This window comes from Cyphomyrmex costatus, unplaced genomic scaffold (assembly GCF_001594065.2).
Source record: "Cyphomyrmex costatus isolate MS0001 unplaced genomic scaffold, Ccosl1.0 scaffold112, whole genome shotgun sequence".
Lineage (NCBI taxonomy): Eukaryota > Metazoa > Arthropoda > Insecta > Hymenoptera > Formicidae > Cyphomyrmex > Cyphomyrmex costatus.
In genome coordinates this window covers 1,698,666-1,716,151 of record NW_017275086.1, presented here as the reverse complement: position 1 = coordinate 1,716,151, position 17,486 = coordinate 1,698,666, and the positions used below count along the sequence as shown (strand labels likewise).

Below are 17,486 nucleotides of genomic sequence, written 5' to 3'. Positions count from 1 at the left end.
CAGGCCAGCGTAATCTCTCCGGCTCGATGGAGGGATGGTTATCACTTCGCACGCGCCGTATATCGATCATACAATCAACCGTCTCGCGGATTAACCGCGACGGTCGTCGACGTTGTTACACCGTGGGTATAAGTGGCACAGCTTCCCCCGCGACTCCGCCCCCGTCCCCGCTGTAAATACACCCCCGAGTTGTTCCCCGAGGGTGATAGACGGCCTGCATTCTCGCTGCGCTTTACCGAGCGCGAAAGTTGCGAAAAGTGCACACGAGAATTTTTTTTTTTTTTTTCCGAATAAAAGAGATTTCAAATTTAATTCGACGCGATCGAAACGATTCGTGTCCGGCTCGGTTCTCGTCAAAATTTCATGGTGAATGAGCCGAATTTCATTTCTCACACGCGTCATGTGGTAGATACGCTAATGGCTAAACGATAGCTATAGTCCGTCAGTGCTTTTGTTTTATTACAGTTATGAAGTTAGTTAATAAGCTGTATTATATATTTTTTTGCTTAAATTGTAAATTGTAAGATTTATTCAAAAATATATTATTAGATATAGACACCAACATTCGTTTTCATCAAATATGGCCTTCTTCGCTTATATGTGTATTTTTCCATCTATAAAATAAATAAATAGAGAAGTAAATAGAGAGAAATAAACAAATATCTATAAATAAATAGAGGAAAAAGTTTCTTGTTATTATTTACTTTTCTTACCCATTTTGTACATTGATTAGATGAAAAATGCACAAAACAGAGCATCGAGTCGGATTTGATTTCACCTTCCTGGATTTAAAAAAATTCACCGCACCGTTAAATTTAATTTACTTTAATTTTAAATTTACACGCGCCGTGAGAATGCGAGGCGACACGCACACACACAACACGCGTTTATCGAAATTCGCATTCGTCGCCTATACTCGATTTTCTCTTTAATTAACGAGAATCCTTTATTAAGATGTGTATCATAGATGCGAGTATGGCGCGGACGTGTCCCATTGATCTCGCTGCCTTCTTTTCGTCCGCTTTCCGGTGGAGGAGCCGATCCGATCGCGATCGTTCTGTGTAAATATTATTCGTCGCATTTGTGCGAGCACGAGAGAAAAGAAGGCGAGCGGGAAAAGGCGCGTGGCGCTCGTGTTTTTTTTTCTTTTTCTGGCATGGATAGAACAAGCGAACGTACTCCGACTCGTCGAACCGAGCGGAAAGAGGGCTGTTCTCTTTCGAGGAAGAGGGGGAGTCCCCATCCGGGCCATAACATAGGTCATTAATAATAACATAATAATAGTAATAATAATATTAATAGGGATATTCCAGCGTTATTTTGTACATAAACAACTTTATCAACGGATATTAAGAGAAGTCATCAATAAATCTATATATAAAAAAAGATGTTGAGAGATTTTCTATTATATATTTCCTCCATCTATCCCTCTTTTGATCTCAAAATTTTCAAAAGTCAATTACACAAACATAATTATGCTAATCGTAGAATTTAATCGCTGAATTCTAGATATTTCAAATGATTTATTTTATGCTGCTTATAAACCTGCGGTTTCGCACGCGTCACGTAAACGCTATTTACTGATAAGCAGGACCAAATATTTGTTACTAGGATTGCCAGAGTCAATGTTCGCATCTGTGTTTGACGGTGCATTTAACGCTAGCTGTGGCTACCTATATGATTCTGAGTTTCATATATCTAATATGGTAATCGTATTCAAACGTAAACACGAAGGGACTCAGACAGTTACATTTGGCATAACGCAGTTGCATTTGCGTAATACAAAAGATCACGGTGGATGGTAAACATACAATGCGAATCGGGCAGTCAGATTTTACGCTGAATGCGCGTTCAACGTATAGATCAGCACTTTACAAAGGAATCAAATTTCTGTTCTTCAACGTCATACGTGGTCTGAACTCGAGAATAAGGCCGCGCCATAAAATCCATTTGACGTGATTTGCGAATGAATGCGTTACATTTTCCGCGTAAATAAATCCCTGTGAGATGTCATAAATGAGAAGTGGAACGTTGCTCCATATTGCGCACAATTTCATTACGATGGGATCGTCAGGTTCCGGTAACGTCGAGTGAAGCTGTGTAATAATTCGCGTGAAAAAAGCATCATCCCCGATATAGTTTTAAACATTGACTTTTATTAAAAGGATCCAATAACAACATAAATCCACACATACAACCCTAATTATGTACAAAATTTATAATTCTTAGATATTATCATTCTGTAATTTAATTTAACACTTTGGGGTACGCTTTGGTTAAACATACGCGCGTGTAAATAAAATTTTAAATAGAAAAGATCATGCGAGATATATATATCCACGTACAATATATACATACCCACATGAGTGATATTATGCGTAACACAGCAATATAAAAAATCATATGCAGCTTTGGAATGTAAAAAAAATAATCGCATATAATTTCGATAAGTAATATTGGAAATTAAATAATTAATTTCACTATTAAAAATTCTTTTGATAAACATAAATATTTTGCACGATGTTTAAAACGCGATATAAATAATGTTAAATAATATTAAATAATATAAATTAAACAAATATCGTATTCATATGCTAGTTTTTCTTTTTGTTCTCCTTTTTTGAGATTAATAGAAAAATAACATTACAAATTACATTTATTGGATTTGGTCAACGTTCTAGTACATTTGAGACTCTCCAATCTCAAACAGCAATTATGACACTTCATTTCGCGCAAACACATTACATCACAATTGTAACTGCATAATCACGATTCTAATAGTTCTTTTAGGGGTAATTCTCTCTAATTTTTTTTTGCCATCGCGATGCCCAGGCCTAGAATACTTGCAACACCGATAATAACACCTCCCGCAACAGCCATACCCATAAGGCCCTCTGCAAAAAAAAACAAACAAACGGGATTCAATGCCAATTTCAATCACGAAAATATTGATTAAGCTTCTTAGATGAAGCAAGTTTAACATGTTAGTTGATGCGGTTAGTATAGCGAATCGTTAAAAGGAGAACAGTACGACATATATGACAGTACGATGTGGTATTAAATACGGGTTTTTCGTCTCGTCGGTATAAATTTTTATTACTTATTATACAGAATATACAGGTGTGGAATACTAGAGATAAAGGCAATGCAAAAAATACAAGCAACGGTTATTAACAAAATAATCAAATCTATGCTAAAGCTTTTAATTTGTATATCGCGAGATATGAAATGAAATATCTACTATCAGAAGAAATTAGGAGATTTAACAACCATAAAATTGAAAAAATGAAAATCTCTACAGAAGATTATGGAAGAGGTTATATACATTAAAAGAGATTGTGCTGCAAAAACATGCAGAAGATTAGCTATTTTTGCCAAAGTTAATGAGTTTTGGATTAATATGAATCATAAAGACACAAAATCATTAAGTGGAATCTATATAAAATTTAGCAATCCAGGAAAACAGAAAGATTAGCAGAAACAACCAGAAATAGTACGATTGCGTAAGAAAATCACAGAAATCTCTCAGCGATAATGCTCCTAGATAGATTACAAGCTTTATTCTCTTAAGTCGATAAAAAGTTATAAAAGGGAAACCTTTTTCCATCTTCTTCCTTATTAACGATTCCAAATGTTGCACTTGTACATTTGCAGGTTCAATCTGAAGGAATGCTCTGACGTACGAGAGTGCCTTGGAATATTCCTGGAAAGAGACATCAATGATCAAACATCGAGATCGCTTTATAATACAAAGTGCTTGATACATTAATTCATGATTTACATATTTTACCTTTATTCTAGCATTTCCAATTGCCAAATAATACAGGCAATCGCGTCTCTCCGTATCGTGATTGTTATAAAGATCCTCCAGCAGCAATATTCCTTTTCTAATGTCCGCTGAATATTTGCTTCTCACAAGGCACCAGGCATATTCGAATTGTGCTTTTTGCGTAACGTACGACGAATGCAACTGCTCATGGTATACCGTTTCGAATTTCTAAAATGGAATTAACGACAGTTATCACAAAGTGATGCAACACTCGTGTACATACTCTGGACTACATTTCCCGATCGGTGAGTCATCCCGACTTCGTCTCGACCCACAAATCACGAATGTCAAACTAATTACGATTTGTTCGTGAAATAAAAAGAGTACGATGTACGTTTTTCAGAAGAGAACGTTATGTATGTCATCGAGTAATCTGCTTCGCTGATGAAATTATTAAAAATCCGTAAAAAATACGTATTGAAATTCTACGCAAAGCGAGTCGCCTGAATGAATAAAAAAAAAATATGACACAAACAAAATGTATCGCGCAAATATACGTAAATATAAATAAGTACCACGTAACCTAACCTAACTTTTCGCACGTACGTCGTTGTTGCAGCTGTACAAGGAGAGATCGAGACAGGTAAGCGCGAGAAACAATGTCGGAATGACCGTGATATCGGCAAAACAAGAATTATCCTACGGGCATATTTACCTTCAAATCCTCGGAAGAGACAACTTCGTTCAAAACGTCCTCCATTTCTTTTCCAGACTAACGCACGTAAACGGCGCGCACTTTGTCACACACATACACACGCGCGTACACACCGAGAGGAGACGATTGTGCTACGTATGCGTGTAAAGTTCCACCGCGATTCCCCGATTCTTGGAACGCGGTTGCAAGTTGCAGGTGCGAGAGTGCAAGATGACCTGACTCATCGCAATTCGCAAGAGGCATAAAAATGCGTGATCTACTAGCTCGATACGGCGTCTCAGATGGCGCGGTTTATGAATCTTAAAAAAACGAAAATCGACGGCATACAGAAAAATATCATTCTATTGTTAAAAAAGTTAATTGCTCAATTTACGCCCTTCCTTTAATAAAGAATATTTTCTTGATAATAATCCTAAAATATAATTATTACAAATTTAGAAAACTCATTAATGTAAATAATAACAAATAACGGCTTAAAGCTTAAATAATTAAAAATGAATCATAAAAGAAAGGGGTACAATTAAAATACATGAATTTTATTTTTGTGAATTAATGTTAATGTATTTTAATTGGCCCTTGTTTTATGATTGATTTTACTCATTTATGTGTACTCAAAACAAACATTTATTTTCTTTTGAAAAATATTTTATAAAATCCGAAACGATTTTATATAATAAGTAAATCAAATTTATTTTAATTTAATAACCATGATTGAAGTATTAAGCTTACTAGAACTCAGAATACATTTCGAATAAATTTGGTGCTTGTGATGAACATATGACAGATTTACGGATAAATTAATTTTTGAAATACTTGAAACAAGTGATTATTATTTGCGTTACAGTATGTATTTTTCTGTGTATAACGTAATACGCAAATTGCATATTCCACAAATTCGTCCAATTTCGAAAAAGCGCTTTAACTAAAAAGTAAAATTATAAATTAACGTTTTTATTTGTTATTTTAAAAAAGATAATTAATCGTATTTATTTAATCGTATTAACACGTAATTGGAACATATGACGCTGGAATATTTCTATAGTGATACTCGGATTTTTCTGATTTTAATAATAATAATATAATAATTTGGCATAATTTTTTATGTATCAATTTTATTTTTATTATATTATATTTTTTATTTAATTTTTATTATATTTATGCTAAGTTTAAGTATCAATTTTTTATGTAGTTAAAAATTTTAAAACTTTTAAAACTGTGATAGTAAAAAACTTTAATAAATCCTAAAAACCCATATGTTTCTTTAGCATTACGAAAAATAAAATATGTTCTTACAGGGGTTAATCATATTTATATAATTATATTTCGAAAGACGATTTTATAAATCGGCACCTTTCATATTTATATCTCTTCAATATATTTTCATATAGGAATTAAACGTTTGTTATATACGATTTGAATATTATTCATTTAAAAAATAGGAATACTCTTTTAAGAAAAAGTACAGAGTTGCTCGTACAATAGTATTTTAAATACGTTTAATACAACACACCCTCGTTTTCTTAAATAACGAATGGTTATAGATAATTTCACTAAAATACATTTTAGATATGAATTAAAATAAAATTTAATTTGTTTTAAAATACGACGCTTACAAATGTGAATATCTATTTTTCGAACTTGTGTGGAAAAATTTGGCATCCGTATGAATGAAACGGAGAAAGTTTCGCCGAATGAATATACAGCCTATATGGTGGTTAATTTAATTACGATGCCAACGAGTGATCCGCTTTGTGTCTTTGACAGCGCGCGATATGATCATGAATGTTAATGAGCACGATATCAATATTAACGCAGGTTTAAATGTATGCCCATTAAGCCGCAACGTTCGGACTATTAAATACACAAATAGGGAAATTCATAAATTTATGAGGCTTTTAGCGTAATAAAATTTATTCACGTAGAGACGACGGTACAATAGTTCAGGTACTGATGGGCACAGCGCGATATTCAACTAACTACACGTTGGAGAACATTTGGTTCAGTTGCTTGGCCAACGAATACAGCGGCAGGCCCGTTATGGTGTAATAATCACCATCTATTTTTTCGATCAGGCAACCCCCTATACCCTGAAGACCGTAGCCTCCTGCTTTATCCCTGAAATAATATCTCGCTTGAATGCAAAGACTAATCGCAACAATCGAAATGCAATATTGCAAAATTTAGAGTGTTTACCGAAATCTTGTAAAAGAATTTCCTGAGAACGTCTGGATTTTCTAGATATTTAGGGAATGCTTAACATGACGTCTGAACTCTGAGATCGATGTTTTATATCGACTTACACACATGCGATTTACAAAACATCAACACGTTACTACATACTACTACATCAATATCGCATGCACATGCAATTTTTTTATAGCAAAGCTCCTAGATTCATTTCTAGAAGCACAGTATTGTTTTTTTTTATATAATCCCTAGTCCAGGTAAAACTTGTTGCCTACGTTTTATCAATCAAATGCAACAATTTTTATATGTATTACTTTTACAGAAATTTTTTAATATCTTTCTCGAGAATAAATTAGACATTAATTAAAGTGACATCTAAACATTAAATAAAAATAGACATTATTAATACAGTCTAAAATCCATATGAAAAATTAAAAATTAAAAAATTACAATTTTTTGATATCGACTTCTGGTATTGACTAGGGATAGCATATGTTTTATACACATAAAAGTTATATACTTTGTACGTTTAAAATTTTTATATATAATACATAAAGCTATTAGAAGTTAATGCCAGAAATCGAACAAAATTGTAATTTTCCAATTTCTTTTCGTTTTTCATATGGAATCTGAATTATAAAAATAATACATATAAAAATCATACATTGTATTTGATTAATAAAACAGATGACGCCAGCATCTTCTTAAAATCCTAGGATTAAAGAATTTTAAATTATTGTTTGCAACTTTGAAATAAATTGAAATGCAAGTAAAGCAAACAAATTATATATTGTAATTTATTAGTAGTATAGAAAACAGAGATTCTACAAGATTACATTTTTTCTTTTCTATAATTGAAGTTGCAAAATCTATAGGATAAGAACACACACAGAAAAACATCACTCTTACAAAGAAAAGTGATTTACTCAATTTACTTTTTTTTCTTTAAAATAATGATTATCTTTAGCAAAGAATATTTTCTTGATAATGATCAAGAATATTTTTTTCTTAATAATAATCATAAGAGATATATCTATTACAAATTTTAGAAAACTTATTAATATGTAATCATAACAAAGATTTATTTTTTAGAGGCTATAAAATTGATTTAAGAAATGACTTTATATAATAGGCAAATCAAATTTGTTTTAATTTAATAATCTTAAAGTATCACATTTATTAGAATTCAGAATATAATTGTGATGAACTCAAATAAATTTGCAGATGTATGAACTTTTGAATTATTCTGAAATAAGTAATTATTTATTTATGTATAGTAATGTCTTAAAATGTTAATGTGGCTCTCACTGGTTTGTGACAGCTTAATTTTAAATTTAAGAATTAACTGTGAATATCAACCAGAATAGTATTATATATCTTAAGGTGTTATATTTAAAACGATTTTGAAGTAAAAATGAAATATCAATACTGACCTATGTATATGTGAGTGTAAATGAGCTACTTTCTTCTACTGTGTATTGTCTTCTAACTCTTCTTTTTTTTATAAAAATGTATAAGGTACATAAGAATGTACATAAATGTACGCGTGTGTATGTTTATTTAATGCTAACCGATTGTTTTTTATATTTGTTCAGTAAAATTGTTTTATCAAGTAAATTGAAAAAATAATGAAGGAGTGTTTTAAAAAATGACAGAATTTACATTTAAAAGTAAAATTTTGAAAATTTCTCTGAATGCTGATAAAATTCTGTGACAATCCCTGATTTTCAAAGGTAAAAGTGAAATTCCTTAATAATTTCAAGTTTTTTTTTCAGATTTTGATAGTAAACACTCTGAATATTGCAATGCAATATGGCAATGCATAAGCTACACTCACATAGGCTCACCAGTTTTAATATACTCTCTGATTTGTTTCTCCGATATATCTCCAAACTTTACTTTGGCAGCCTCATAAAACTGGAGTTCGCTCTTTGGTGTTTTCAGACACACGCCAGTGTAGACAATGTGTTGTTTATTCGCTAAGCTAAGAAAGATGCATTGCATACTACGTATATTATATGAATAATCCAGAGAATAAGAGTTATTACCTGGACAACATCTGAAAAGCTTCCACTTCGCTACGAGGCTTTCCATAAATGACGTCGCCCATTGTCACCATGGTGTCTCCTCCTATTATCAGAGACGGTGGCACCAGATCCCCTTTTAGGCGCTCATACACTTCGTGTACCTTGTACTTGGCTATGTCCTGAACATATTCCCCATGTCCTTTATACTTGGACCTGTCAAGCTTTTCATCATAGAGGGACGGCACCACTTCTGCGTTTATGCGCTGGATGAATATTTATTCACGTTAATGCGATTAACAGTCTACCCGAACGATTATTGCGCAATCATCTAGATCCATCGTTTACAGAGCGCTTAAAAAAATGATTCTCTGCACGATTGTTTACCAAGTGTCTCATTATGTCTTGCCGTCTCGGGGAACCGCTGGCCAAGATCGTCCTACCGCTTGCCAGGACTTGGACAGTCGATTCCAACATCCTGCGCGACGTGTGCGACACGAAAGTTCAGTGATTATTGTTAATGACACCTGCTACAACGCAAAAAAAACACCTCGCGAAACATCTGATCGCAACACACGTGGTGAGCAGAACGCACGAACGTAAATACATTAACGGAGCGGCCGGCGCCTGTCGGTAAACGTGAACCCTTGCGAGCCGCTTTACATTTTGATAATGCCGCAGAGGGCGCTGCAGTCAAAGAGAAAAGTGCACTCTTGTTCTTCAAAATAGTGGCTTTTTTTACTTTACTATACAGAGTATTTAAAAATTTGCGAATTAAAATATATCATAATAACAAAATTTTCAAAAAATTAAGAAAAAGTGTTTGTGTACATTTTACTTTAATAATTTTGGGATATACAGATTTAAATATAGCCAATTATAGATACCTACAAATTACATTCAGATCACGGCTACCTGTCCATGAATTGCGCGTGCGATACACTGAGAAAAAGGTACTTAAAAAATTTATTTATGAGAAATATATTATATTTATGTCACTAAAAAAATTTATTTAAATATTTAATATTTAAATAGGGCGAAATAAAGCGCAAAGCCATCTATTTTATTTTTTACAATTAATGAGATATATTTTACAGGAATATATATTTCATCACAATTAAATTTCTTATAACTAATAAATATCGAAAACATCATAAGTAATATTTGCTTCGTAATACTTGATTGACGTTTTTCTCACAATCAGTGCAGTGTATTAATAGATAAGCATGCACTTCAGTCAATACTTAAATAACGCAGTCTGTCTATAAACATAATTATTCATAATTAGCTATACATAGATATATTTGTATTCCTATTATTTCACAAACTACTGAAATAAAAATTTACAAATAACTTCTCCCTTCATTTTTTTTTTTGAAAACTAATTATATTTTAATTCACGAATTTCTGGATGTCCTGCATGAGTATATCATTGCGTAATAAATTTTAGCGTCAGAATTAATTTTAATACATCTAGGTTTGTCAGTTTACAGTTGAGATACGTATAAATAACACAGTATATATATTCGAGCATAATAAATTTTGTATAATAAAAGAATCAATTACTGGAATATTTAAGTAATTGTATATATACTTAAATATTGAAAGTTGAGTTTGTGCATTAAAGTATACGTATCTTTTTAAACATTCAATGCAATCATTTCAAAATTGATGGAATTATATAACTAATTGGAATCAATTTTATATCAATTAATCGTGTTATTTAAAATTAATATTAATTATATATTATATATAAAATTATATATAATATCAAAATTTTAATTATACTTTAAAACCATATTAATTATATACAAAATATGTTTTAGATTGACAGAATTATTTCTCAGTATTTAAATAAATTAAAGTTTTGATGTTAATTTTTTAACGCTTTGTCTGCAATCTTTTTTGTTTTAACTCATGCAGCACAAAGTCAAAAATTATATAATGTAAGACATCTTAAAAACATCTTTATTATATCTTTCATAAAAAAAAGTCTTTAAATATCTTTAAGACGTATTATACATTTTATGTCTCGTTTTTTAATATACATATTGTCTGCAAAGTTTATTATTATTCCAGATTTTTCAAAAAAAGTGGAAAAACTCAAGGTTACTGTTCAACCTCTCTATTACATCACCAAATAGTTCCTAACTCAAATGTTATTTAATAAGAATTGAAATTTGAGCAAAAAATAAGGATGAAATTTGTAATTGAATTTTCCTTATGCTATGAAAGACTTATATTGCGGAAAGCTATTAACCCTAAGTAAAAGAAAGGAAGTAGCATTAAACATAAACATTTATAAATAATATCTATAAATATCCATAAATAGAGCAATGTAGTTCGCCAGTTCTCTGCTATATTATTTACTCCATCATTATCATTGACATCAATCTTCCTTTCTTTATTCCTTTCTCCAAGGCAAGATCAAAAACATTGTTTTGCTCGATTAGAAAGAGTACTGAATTCCGCATAAAAGATTACTACGTCGATTGTTCACAGATTGTATAAATGCATTTATATGTCGTGTATACACACACAAACATATCCAGATTATATATATAAATTATAGATATATAGTACATATAAGTATATGTATAATATAATATATGCATTCTTATACTTAATTCAGAAGATAAATGCGTGCTATAATCTGGTGCACGTTTGAAAATATAACGGCGTTAGAAGGAGAACTCTTCTCCAGGCGCAACTCAAGCCAGACTCTAATACATCGTAATCGGTAAATTACGTAAATGCCGCATGCCATGAACGAACCTAAAGGTCAGTCAGTCCGAGGTCTTACATAATCGCAAGGCGAAAGGTTGACCCATCTTTGAGCAGCCTTCCAGTTGAACAAAGATTTAGCGGAATTCTTTTTTTTTTTGCATGTCATTCGCGATCGTGTTCTACCTTTAACCGATTATTTGGTGATCTAATTGCTCGTATGAAAAGAAAACCTTGCAAGAGATACTGCAGCTTTATATTTCAGCGAGAATATATAATCTTTCGAGAAGAGGATAAATAAATAGCTATGACATTTTAATTTTTAACAGATTAATTTGCGATAATGTTCGTGAAATATGATACGGAGTTCTTTAACAATCACTCATTCTTTCATTGAGAGATTCTAGATATATAGATAAATGGATAAATAGATAGATAGATAATGGAGATGTTTATTCCAGGGCAAATCTTTTTAAAAAATAACAAATAAAACAAAAGTAAAAATCGATAACAAAAAAAATACAAAATAAGACAATACATAAAACCAAAATACAAAATAAAACAATAAAGATAGAGAATTATGAATAAAGTCAAATAGAAATAACAGAGAGAGAGAGAGAGAGAGAAAATTTCGTTATAATTTCGCTGAAATAGCATTGCATCGGGTATCGACAGATTTGTTTAATTACATTTGTTTTCCGAAATTCGGTTTACACACCGTTCTGCTAGAATAAATATCCAACGATTATGTATTCGCAATTATTCGTTCGGTTGAAAATCAACAAACGTACACGTCCGTCTGCGGTAAACAATTCTTGTAAACAAGTAATCGCTTTAATTTAATATAATGCGAATACAAGCAAGTAATAAACGGCGCAGGGTCAAGTTTACTAATGAGTGCACGTGGCGAGCGGCCTGCCGGTGTTATTTATGAGATAATTGCTGCTTAGAGCCGAGCGAGGATGAAATATCACTTTGTTATCCCTTCGATCGGCGGCGGGTCTTCAGCTTGATCTGCAATAATTGACAATCGCGTTTATGTAACCGGCTGCAACCGGGCATATCTGAAATCTCGAATGATAATCGACGCACGATGATGATTATCGCGTGAGTATTTGTAGGTGCGAGCCTCAGTATAATTATTAATGTTTCAAGCTGGCACGACGTATTGTCATATGTAAATGAAGTGTACTTATGATTGGTAGATAAAAGAATAAAAATATTTTCAGATTATAATGTCCCCCAGGGACTTGAAGAATGGGAAAAACAATGTAAACGAAATCACGCGATGTTTACACGATCTTCTTCTGTAGATATTGAATAATTCTTATGAAAATGTTGTTTTGTGCGCAAAACCCTATTAGATTCCGTCTCTTTATATTCTTGTCTCGAAGGATTAGAAAGGAGCATGCGTTAGGATTATTACTTCGCGATGTAATAAATAACGTGCATCTTTTAATGCGCTTTTAATAGAAACATAAACAAAAAAAAAATAAAATTATAAAATTATTATATTCTCAACATATTTATGTATGTATTTGAAAAGTAGTGCTTGGTTAATGATGTTCACTCCCCGTAATCAACTTTTCCATGTAAATCTTATTTCCCCGGACACTAAACGCATAATTAATTAAAGATTCGGATAAAAATTCGGTCGACTGTGCGGAATATAATGAGCGAGAGGGGCAGCAAATCAAATCGCAGGTGTTAGAAAGGAGAAACACAAAATACATAATTCACTTGCGTGCAAAGTGCATCAGTTATTTATGCCGAAGCTATAAGCCGTGAACAGGATATCGCGCAAACCAGTTATTAAAAGCACTTTACGCGGCCGTACTTCTTCTCGCTTTTTGATCAAGTCGCTTCGGCGCGGATGGCTTGGCATGTTTATTTATATGTATGTATCTCGGCCGACATTCATGAAATATCCGAGCCCGGTTCAACCCTCGCGTGGCAGGTGTACGCGATGTACACCGAATATCACCGAGGATTACGTCATTGGGGTAACTCACACGAAGGACGTTTAACGAATATCCAAGAGCGGTCGAATAAATCGAATAATCTGGGACGAAGTAGTTTATGAGAACTCGGCAGAACACGTACCAGTTTCTTAAACGCAAATTTCTCTCTCGACTTACCGTATAATCGATCTTTTTCACGAGAAATTTTATCCTAATAATTTAAAATGCAAGCAACGTGAATCAACATCTTTAATTAACTTCATATATCAGATGTTTGAAGAAATATAGCCTTGGCGATAAATACAAAGTAACCCCACAAATTAACGTAAACGTAATACTGTTTGAACGAAAAATAAATTTAAAACAATTGAAACAAATTAAAAACAGTTTTATTGAAAAATAATATTTATTTTTATAATAATTTTGATATTTTATTAGCCTTCTAAGAGGACTAACAATTTTTCAATAAAACTGCTTTTTAATTTCTTTTTCTTTAGAACGCAACGTTTACGTCAATTCCTCCTTTAGCTTTTATTACCGTTTTTTCCAAGAAAATACAATAAATCGAGGATGCAGCTTTATACTTAAAGTCAAAGCTGTATGTTAATTAAAAAAATGTTTTAATTTCAATTGACCGGTTCAAAATTCATTCTACATATTATAATAATCGAAGTTTTGTCGCAGAATATAATATGGCATGCGCTTATCAGCGTTCTTTAGAAGATTTTTTTAAACAACATGCAGCTAACTGTAAATTATCATATGAATTGATGCATAAATAACTGTGGGAGGATTCACACATGTGGCTGAAATGCGTGCCTGTCTAAGCAGTAAAATTAACGAGTTGGCCAACAGATAAAATTACTAGCGCAGACTTCCACTTTTACGCGTCGAATGAGAAGTGGCTTTTGCGCCGTAAAAAGTTTTCAGCGATCAAAACTGATGTGAGTGGTAATTGCAAGGATTATATATTACAGTACGCTTGTCGCGAATTATGCAACGATATTAGGCGCTTCTCGAGGTGGCAGAGGAGTGGCCGCCGGTCATGAACCGGCCAGCTGTCGATGTCACTTCGGTCGCGCGACTATTTTTGCACGATTATATTAAAATAATTACAAAGGCATATATACACGCGAGAGAGGTAAAAAAAAAAAAAAAGAGACATAAAGAGAAAATCTCGGTCATTGGCCCAATCGAGCGCGACATGGCTTAATTCGACAAATGTTGCAACGCGCACGGGTCGTGTAAATTTTTTGTGTAAATTCACCAGCTGAAATTTATTCGACGCGTTCCGCTGTGAAAATCCGTTAAACTGTCATAAGTGTCCGCGCGAGCTGCAGCGAGCACGGTAATCATGCCGGGGCTGACGTTATTAAATGCGATTGCGCAAGAAACCGCGCGCGAGAAGCCGCTCCAAAGGACGCGCGCATTATGACACCGCGGCATGTAACGCGGCCTCTATGGTACCCCCGGCTACGTCACGCCTGCGGAGTGCCTGTGGTTTTGTATTACATGTAATACGCCTGCACACGATCATCAGGGACGTACCTCGATTCGAATCCCGATCCCGAATCACTTTTCTCTTTGCTCATTTTTGATCGCGATGCTGCGTCTCCAGTAATGAGACCCTGCTTCGATCTGTTATACTAGAATAGCGGATTGATCAGAAAATTCTGTTCGTCTCTCATATACCTATTTCTACCAATGTAGATTAACTCTTCGGTTTAATTTATTTTTGTTTTATCTTAAAAGAAAAGAATAATTTTGCCAAATTATTTAAAAATTTAACTAAATACAGATCTGAAAATAATTTTGTTGGACTATCAAAATAATTATGCAGAACGCTCAAGCAATACTACCAAAAATTTTGATAATCTAACAAGCTTGATGAGCGCCCTACATCGTTATTTTGACGCGTTCCAACAAAATTAGATACTTCAATAAACTTTCATTTTTTTTTATGTAATTCTAAAAATTAGAAAAGGTAAATTAAACTAAAATTTAAATCAATCTACATTGGTAATAAAAATGGCAATAAACAGAGATTTACGCATGTAATAATTAAACCAATTGCTTCTTTTACAATTTGAACGCGAAATAGGTAAAGAAATATTGAAATTGTTCATTTAGGCTTTCACAATGATTATAAGGACAATTTTTTGATTACTTTTATATAATCTTACATTGTCACATTGTCAAACCTTTTTTATTGCAGTAATAATTAAATGTCTAGATAACGGAAACATCCGCATTACGATGTATCCGCGCGATTATTAATAACGCAATCCGATATCGATGTCTTTCTATCGTCGAAGGAGGAAGCGATCATTCACGGCATACATCTTCTAGACACCTGTATTTAATTAATTCAATTGTCATTACTGTTTTATCACCTGACATTGTACATACAGTAATTTAAAAAGACGGACTTCCTGCATTCCCGCACGAATGTCTTGCCTGCCGTATACATGGAAAAACGTCTTTACCTCGAATTCTTTTTATTCAACTCGCAATAGGTGTTTGCGCCTTGTCATGGAAAAATTAACCGACATGATATTACGTAGTGCATATTACTATTTGTAGCCTATAGCGAGAAATACCGGTGTACGTTTATAACATCCTAGTTAAGGCAAGCTCCGTTGCAAATCAATCGGAAAATCTACAACTTTGAAATGAAGCAAAGGTGCGTATATATCCTTGGTAATAATTCTTACAAAATTCTTCAGTTTCTTCCATGGCAATAATTCATATTGTCAAGGAGTAAGTGAAGAATCTTGTCTGCACTGGCATTTATGTAATATAAAAAAAATAATCTCTCAAAAAGAGAGAGAGAGAGAGAGAGAGAGAGAAAGAGAGATACCTCCAACACATACGCTTGTACCAAATATTGACGCGGCGCGCTCGACGCGGGCTTAAAGTTAAGAGCACTTGGTATAACAATCGGATCGCCGTCAGAGGATGGCATATCCTCGTTCCTTCATTTGCATGTCGATTCTCTGAGAGTCTAATCCCGTCGCGGGATTGAAGCTGCCGCTTCGTTAGCTCGATCCTGCGATACGCGTGTACGACACGCGTGTACACACGTATGTTATACCCACACGGCATCCCTTGTAAGTATGGTACACGCGCGACTTACGTGACCGTCTCGTCTTCTCAGCTGACTCCTCTCGATTTGCGGCACGGCGATTCGTTCGCGTGTGCATGTGCATAGTCCCGACCGAGTAATACCACGGGGGACGACGAGGCTACCACCCATCGGAATGCAAATTGTGACTTTAAACGTTGCGCCGATAGTAGAGTCGGCCTGAAATGTTTCAACGGTCGCGCCACAGCTGCACGTTTTTTCACGATGGATTATGCATCTCGTCTCCTACGAGGTGCATCTCATCTCCTACGAGGAACGCCTTTCATTTTCCCTCCATCGACATTCTTGCCAAAGTTCTTCCAACGATCTCGCATTATCCGCGTTGGATTTTTGTATCGCTGACACTGATACCGCGATTAACATAATCTACGTGTGAACTTGTATGTATATACTATTAGTATTTTGAATTTTAGTCAACTTGGGATATCAGTTATTAAATAATTTTTATACACAAAGGTATACCCTAGTAAACTCTAGAGAGAAACGAAAAATAATTTTATTTTAATTTTTATGATATATATAAAAACATAAAAAAATATATAATGCGTAAATACTCTTTATGCACCTATATTTTTGACACAAGATGAAATATTTATGAAAAGTTTAAACGTTTTTTACAAATGTATATTTGCAAATTGAGAAAAATGTTATTAACTTTTATACACGATGATTTTTCGGTCCTTTACTAGACAATATATAGATTATGCATGTCTTGGATCAATTTTCATTATTTACAAGAGTATACAAAAATTGTTAATTAATTCTTACATACTTTAATATTTTTGAAAATTTTTGAAAAGTTGTGTATTCAAAAAAATTATATATAAAAATGTCATAACTTATTATAATTACTTGATTGACACGATTGACCTCACAATTGATGACGCAAATGTATCTAAGAATTATCTAACTATATCAGTAACATTTTAATGACATTAATTATCTTCAATTGTATATAACA

General features: G+C 33.2%; 2 protein-coding genes across 3 annotated transcripts; both read right to left on the bottom strand.

The window, feature by feature from the left end:
- Positions 1-2,638: 2,638 nt before the first annotated feature.
- Positions 2,639-4,742, bottom strand: Fis1 (Mitochondrial fission 1 protein). Its single transcript, XM_018543479.1, has 4 exons — positions 4,485-4,742; positions 3,791-3,997; positions 3,598-3,703; positions 2,639-2,894 (listed from the first exon to the last, which is right to left on the bottom strand). Exons 1-4 carry the CDS (start codon positions 4,527-4,529, stop codon positions 2,803-2,805), a joined length of 450 nt encoding a protein of 149 aa, XP_018398981.1. The 5' UTR covers positions 4,530-4,742; the 3' UTR covers positions 2,639-2,802.
- A 1,584-nt stretch (positions 4,743-6,326) lies between these two features.
- On the bottom strand, positions 6,327-9,280 carry LOC108776859 (maf-like protein CPR_2112). 2 transcript variants are annotated; one of them, XM_018543592.1, is made up of 4 exons: positions 9,083-9,280; positions 8,720-8,961; positions 8,509-8,655; positions 6,327-6,599 (listed from the first exon to the last, which is right to left on the bottom strand). In XM_018543592.1, exons 1-4 carry the CDS (start codon positions 9,170-9,172, stop codon positions 6,461-6,463), a joined length of 618 nt encoding a protein of 205 aa, XP_018399094.1. In that variant the 5' UTR covers positions 9,173-9,280; the 3' UTR covers positions 6,327-6,460. The 2 variants fall into 2 exon arrangements, with proteins under 2 accessions (XP_018399094.1, XP_018399102.1); XM_018543600.1 differs by having other exon boundaries at positions 6,481-6,599; positions 8,519-8,655.
- Between the last annotated feature and the right edge of the window lie 8,206 nt (positions 9,281-17,486).

Bases quoted from the DNA above. Each gene is read 5' to 3' on its own strand.
- Fis1 (XM_018543479.1), bottom strand. From the start codon at position 4,529: ATGGAGGACGTTTTGAACGAAGTTGTCTCTTCCGAGGATTTGAAG. The intron at 3,704-3,790 runs GTAAAATATGTA...GTCTCTTTCCAG, and splicing joins TTGGAAATGCTAGAATAAAG to GAATATTCCAAGGCACTCTC. The intron at 2,895-3,597 runs GTTTCCCTTTTA...TTTTTTTTGCAG, and splicing joins AAGGAAGAAGATGGAAAAAG to AGGGCCTTATGGGTATGGCT.
- LOC108776859 (XM_018543592.1), bottom strand. From the start codon at position 9,172: ATGTTGGAATCGACTGTCCAAGTCCTGGCAAGCGGTAGGACGATCTTG. The intron at 8,656-8,719 runs GTAATAACTCTT...CATCTTTCTTAG, and splicing joins GCTTTTCAGATGTTGTCCAG to CTTAGCGAATAAACAACACA. The intron at 6,600-8,508 runs GTGAGTGTAGCT...ATATTATTTCAG, and splicing joins ATTAAAACTGGTGAGCCTAT to GGATAAAGCAGGAGGCTACG.